Source organism: Dunckerocampus dactyliophorus, chromosome 4, assembly GCF_027744805.1.
Source record: "Dunckerocampus dactyliophorus isolate RoL2022-P2 chromosome 4, RoL_Ddac_1.1, whole genome shotgun sequence".
NCBI classification, from domain to species: domain Eukaryota; kingdom Metazoa; phylum Chordata; class Actinopteri; order Syngnathiformes; family Syngnathidae; genus Dunckerocampus; species Dunckerocampus dactyliophorus.
In genome coordinates, this window is record NC_072822.1 from 16,094,992 (window position 1) to 16,100,000 (window position 5,009).

Genomic DNA, 5,009 nt, shown 5'->3' on the forward strand with positions numbered 1-5,009 from the left:
GTGTGTGTGTGTGTGTGTATAAAGTTTTCATTATTTAATTAAAATAATTTGATAATGAAAAACACATAAAATTTACATTTTTACATATTTAATTAATTTTATTTAATCTTCAAATAGTATTATTTTTTTTCTTGCTTTCCATACAAAGCAAATGTGTATTTATGGTTGGTTACATATACTCTGGTTTATAAGAGCCATTAACTCATTTCTGCCTGCAGTTTGGTATCTTGACCACAAGATGGCAAAATGACAATGTTTAGTAGCTATCGCTTTCTAGCTTGACTTTTCCCCTGGCTGTCTGTGTTGGTACTGTTCTGTTTTTCAAAAAAGTTTTTTTTTTTTTTTTTTTTTTAAAAACAACAACAAAAAACTAGTGACTCCTCTTAAATTAAAATTAAAGCAACATGTCTACTACCGTACCTGACTTGACAAACTTTTTTTAATTGAAGGTGTCGAATATATAGTCTTTTATTGGGAATGTAAAACATCAATGAAATACCTGGTATATTATAATAAAGAAGGATATATTTTGTTAACTGCTTGACATTTGACTCATTGATCCACACTGTCTTAAAATGGCATCATAGCTGCTCTTCTGTTGTTTGCTACCTTGCTCAAACTTTAAGGCTGCGTTCACAATTGTGCTTTAGTACTCTGGTCAGGACCAACATTAAAAAAATATTAGCGTAGTTTTCTCACTGGTATTCTTGTCGTGGACCAAATGCTGCTCAGTAAAAATATAAGTAAGTCATAAAGTAAGGACATGATTGGGGGCTGAAAGTAAGACAACTCTCTTTTAAAGAATTTTAATGGGGGAGGCGAAATACCTACACTTTTATGCTGCTGTATTCCTTTAATTTCTGTGGCTTAGTTGGTGATTCAAGTCTTATTTTGAGTCGATTTTTAATTATGTCTCTTGTGGAAGGTGGCGACTGACATTAATTATTTGTGACTTGGAGGAGCGATTACATTAAGTACAAATGTATTGGCTGGTGAATGAGTGTGCTTTGAATGCAACATTTGGATTATTTTGGTTCTTTGTATTTTATTTCTATTATCAAATGTGTTGGTTATCATTAAGAATTTGCGATTACAGCCACTGTATGACAATCTTGCGTGTGCGCATCACTTCTATACTGCTATGTAACTACAATTTCCATGACTTTTTGGGTTATTTCCAGTCTTATTTGGTGTTGATTACTCCTCAAAGAGTAATCAGTTAAATGATGTGTCTTTATTTTGCCCACAATTTACTTATTACTTACAATTTACTTATTATACACCGTTAAAGTTGGGTTAATATGGTAATACTTAAACAAAAAAAAAATATTTTGTTACAGTTCTTTGATGTGTATGTATTGCTGCATTCACGGCATACATCAGTTTTCTTTAGTACGACATACGATCGTGGCTGTCTCTTTAAGAGGCGTGTCTTCAGAGGTAGGGGGCGGAGTCGTGAGGCACTTCTCAAAGTCGCAGGTCTGGTTTGATGGGAGGTGCTGTGCGCGGAAGGACCACTGGATCCATGGCAACAATCATGGCAGGTGGGAGACACGAACATCTCAATTATTAACGCATATACCTCACTGTTGAGCTCAGTAATACTACTGAGACTTGGCTTTACGGTAAAATGTTATATGTTTGTTCTGTTTCGTTAGAAGCTGAGACACGCCAGAAGCTGCTGCGCACCGTCAAGAAAGAGGTGGGTGTTTTCAGCTTGGTACAAAACAATTTCATTTTTAAGCCAAGTTCTGTGCCTTCAAAACCTTGCTAGACACTTTTTGTTTCTTCTGCTGTCACCACGACGTCTGTGAAATATCGTGTTGGATACTCCTTCAAATCTTTGAAAGTGCAGCCTTTTTCCATTAAATGTTTTGACTGTGGCAATAATAATTATTATTATTACAGTATTATGAGTATGGCAGCAATGGCAGCATGAAGTGGGCGGGGTGTGCAGGTGCTTGTGGTCTTTATACCATAGGAAACTACATCTTTTGTCAACCAAGACATTTGGTTGTTTCAGTGAGGCATATGTGTGTGTGTGTGTGTGTGTGTGTGTGTGTGTGTTTGCGTGCGTGCGTGTGTGGACGTGATGTACAGTGGAAACAAATATGGAAGTCACTCTGTTGGTTTGTTCAGCTGTGTCCTTACAGTATCATTACCATCATTACCATCATCATGTCAGGTTACTGCATACAGTACAATAGTACTATAGTAACAAGGGATGTCCAATAATATCTGCCCACTGATACAATCCATTGCATTGTGGCTTTGTAATTTACATAACTGTCATACGAATGTAAGAAAAAAGTTAGAAAATATGTTAAATACTGTTCCGTAAAACTTCAAAACAATTCATTTCTACATGAAGGAGGCATGTGATGTGTGGGAGATAACTGTGTGCCTGGGAGGTGAGTCTCTTCATATTAAGACTATGTAAAGAGGGCTGACTTTGCTCTGGGCAGTGTTTCTTTTAAATAAAAGAAAAGAAAAGAAAAATACCAGCTTTAGCAATGTCATACTGGGCAGTAATAAGTTCCACTTCCATTTCTTTGGTCATCATTAGTTTTCCTCTCTGACAGCATGATGAAACAATTAAAGACTAAAGAAAAATCAAAACCCACTTATGGAGTTAATCCTTTAGATTCACACTCAACTGAAATCGCACGAGTGACATATTTTTTTTAATGCTTTGTTTGTAGCGTTCCTCTATATTGTTTTCTTTTCTTTTCTACTCTTTTAGTATACTGTATGTCCGACATTTTGTAGCTGCGGGCAATTCACAGTAACGTGTATTTAAATGAAATGATGCTGATGTTACACATCTGAAACTGCAATGAAATGCAATTATTGTAAAAAAAAAAAAAGTCCTTAAATAGAAATCATCAGTGTTATGTAAACAGGCTGATTAAAAAAGATTATTGCACCATTAAACTAACAACATGGACACAAAAGCAATGCAGCACACTATAAAATAAGTTGAAACAAATGCTATTTTGGGATGCCAAGAGATGCATTAAATTGGTCAGACAGCTCTTTGGAATTGTAGAAGAGCATCCAAATTCATGTTTTTCTCTCAGAGGAGTTAGTATGAAAAGTAGAATGGCAATGATTCATCTTGCTAAATCAATACCATCTTGGCACTTGAGTGTCATTAGGATTATTGGAGCTGGAAGCATTTGTTTTATTTTTTCTGACTTGTCATGGCATGATATTTCTGTCAAGTCTGCTTCTTGTGTGTCTCACCAAACACTACAGTAACATTACTGACACCTACTAACCAGTGCATATACTGCATATCTTCACAACCTCTTTGAATGCGTCTTCTGATTGCCTTATATTTGTATTTTAGTTCATTCAACCATTTTATGCTTAAAAATACTTCATTTTGGCAAAAACTACATAACATTTGCTTAATCGCCATATCATGAAACCGATTCAATGAATTGTAAATGGAAAATTAACGAAGGCTGACTAAATATCTGCAGCACACTGTTATTGTGGCTTTAGCTGAGGTTGGAGTTGCCCTGTGTTTGTTCTTCTGAGGAGCTTCTCGCTTAACACGTACGCTCTTAATCACCTTGTTACCATGGAGATTCCCGGCATTGAGGTCCTCGTCTTGTAATTTGAAAAAAATAGAACAATTCCTTTAATTTTGTAGTACAATCACAGAACAATGGAGTGTCTCTCTTGGTTTTCCTGTCTTGACTTCCCTTGGATTGGGCTTATGTTTATTAAATATGTGCTTCATGTGAGATTGTCTTATAAAGTAGGAACTTTTATTTCGGCCCACAGCTAAAGATCAAAATAATAATAATGCTCAGTTTTGATTGATACTGTCAGAGAAGAGAACTGCTATGCATCATTATAAGCAGGGTTTCCCCTAGGATTTTTTTTTTAAGCTGTGGTGGTGGGCTGCATGGGAGGGCGGACTACCGCCACCGTGTCGTGCCGCTGCTGCGTCTGTTTCTTTTTTTTAAAAAAATAGCAATATTTTAAATGACTGACTTATTTTCAACAGCTAGCAAAACATGAACCGAGAATATTGCAAAACTGTTAATTTAATGGCAAAGTTGCTGAGAGCACTGCCAACATTTGAAATTACAAAGCACATCTCAGTGTGCTCATTTGTCATTAAATACAGGTGTCATGTTTGCATAGAACACATATAAAAATACTAAGAGGTGAAGCAAATATTCTTTGGTGAACTACTCGACATCAGCTGGTGAGCTACTGCTTGCTTACGAGCTACCTGTTGGAGACCCCTGTGATAGCGTCAGTGACGCTATCTAAAGCTGTACACACTACGTGTTTCTGTTGCACAACTTCGACACACAACTGGTGTTTTGAAAACAAGCCATAAGTATTATAATGATAACAAGAGAACAAGATTGTGAAGTGATACTTTAAACTTTAAAAAAGTAAGTTGTGATGATAATCGATGATTGATGTGTCCCATGGACGTAATAGCCACTTGTAGCTCCGAGTTAGCTAGATGCCGCCAGCCAAGCATGTAAACAAAAATGCCAGAAAGTGGAATAAGGATGAAACGTGAGCGATCACACACGCTGGCATAGCATGTGACAAGTTGTCAATTGACTACACATTTTACGGGCGATTGTTCATTCTCTCGATAATAAGAAACAAAGTGACAGTCAACACAAGACGTGTCGCATATATGGTCACTGGTCAAGTGCCAGCAAGGCAGACACGCAATTCCAGTCCATGCTTATCAAAATAAAGCGTAGTGAAACATTTTTATGACATTTAAAATGGTAATGGTTTAATTTTTTTTTTTACATGCATACAAGTTACAATGGAATACATCACATAATACAATGAACAGTTCCACATGTCCAAAAGGAGTAGGAAGAAGGAAAGCTTATTTAATCCTACCCCCACATCCGTTCCACATCTGTTGCTGTACATTTATTTATTTATATTCCATATGTGATCTTTTTAATACATTGAAAAGTGATAAGGTAATGTAACAATATGGTAATATAATT

General features: G+C 36.2%; 1 protein-coding gene across 3 annotated transcripts in view; it reads left to right on the forward strand.

Moving 5' to 3' along the window:
• Positions 1-1,446: 1,446 nt before the first annotated feature.
• The window catches only part of sgsm1a (small G protein signaling modulator 1a), a 34,358-nt gene continuing 30,795 nt past the window's right edge, over positions 1,447-5,009 (forward strand). For 2 of the 3 annotated variants that reach the window (XM_054774383.1, XM_054774385.1), the window contains exons 1-2: positions 1,447-1,544; positions 1,659-1,702. In XM_054774383.1, the coding sequence (XP_054630358.1) occupies positions 1,490-1,544; positions 1,659-1,702 (99 nt within the window). In that variant the 5' untranslated portion in view covers positions 1,447-1,489. The remainder of the gene's footprint in view (positions 1,545-1,658; positions 1,703-5,009) is intronic. The other variant, XM_054774384.1, reaches the window with a different exon arrangement.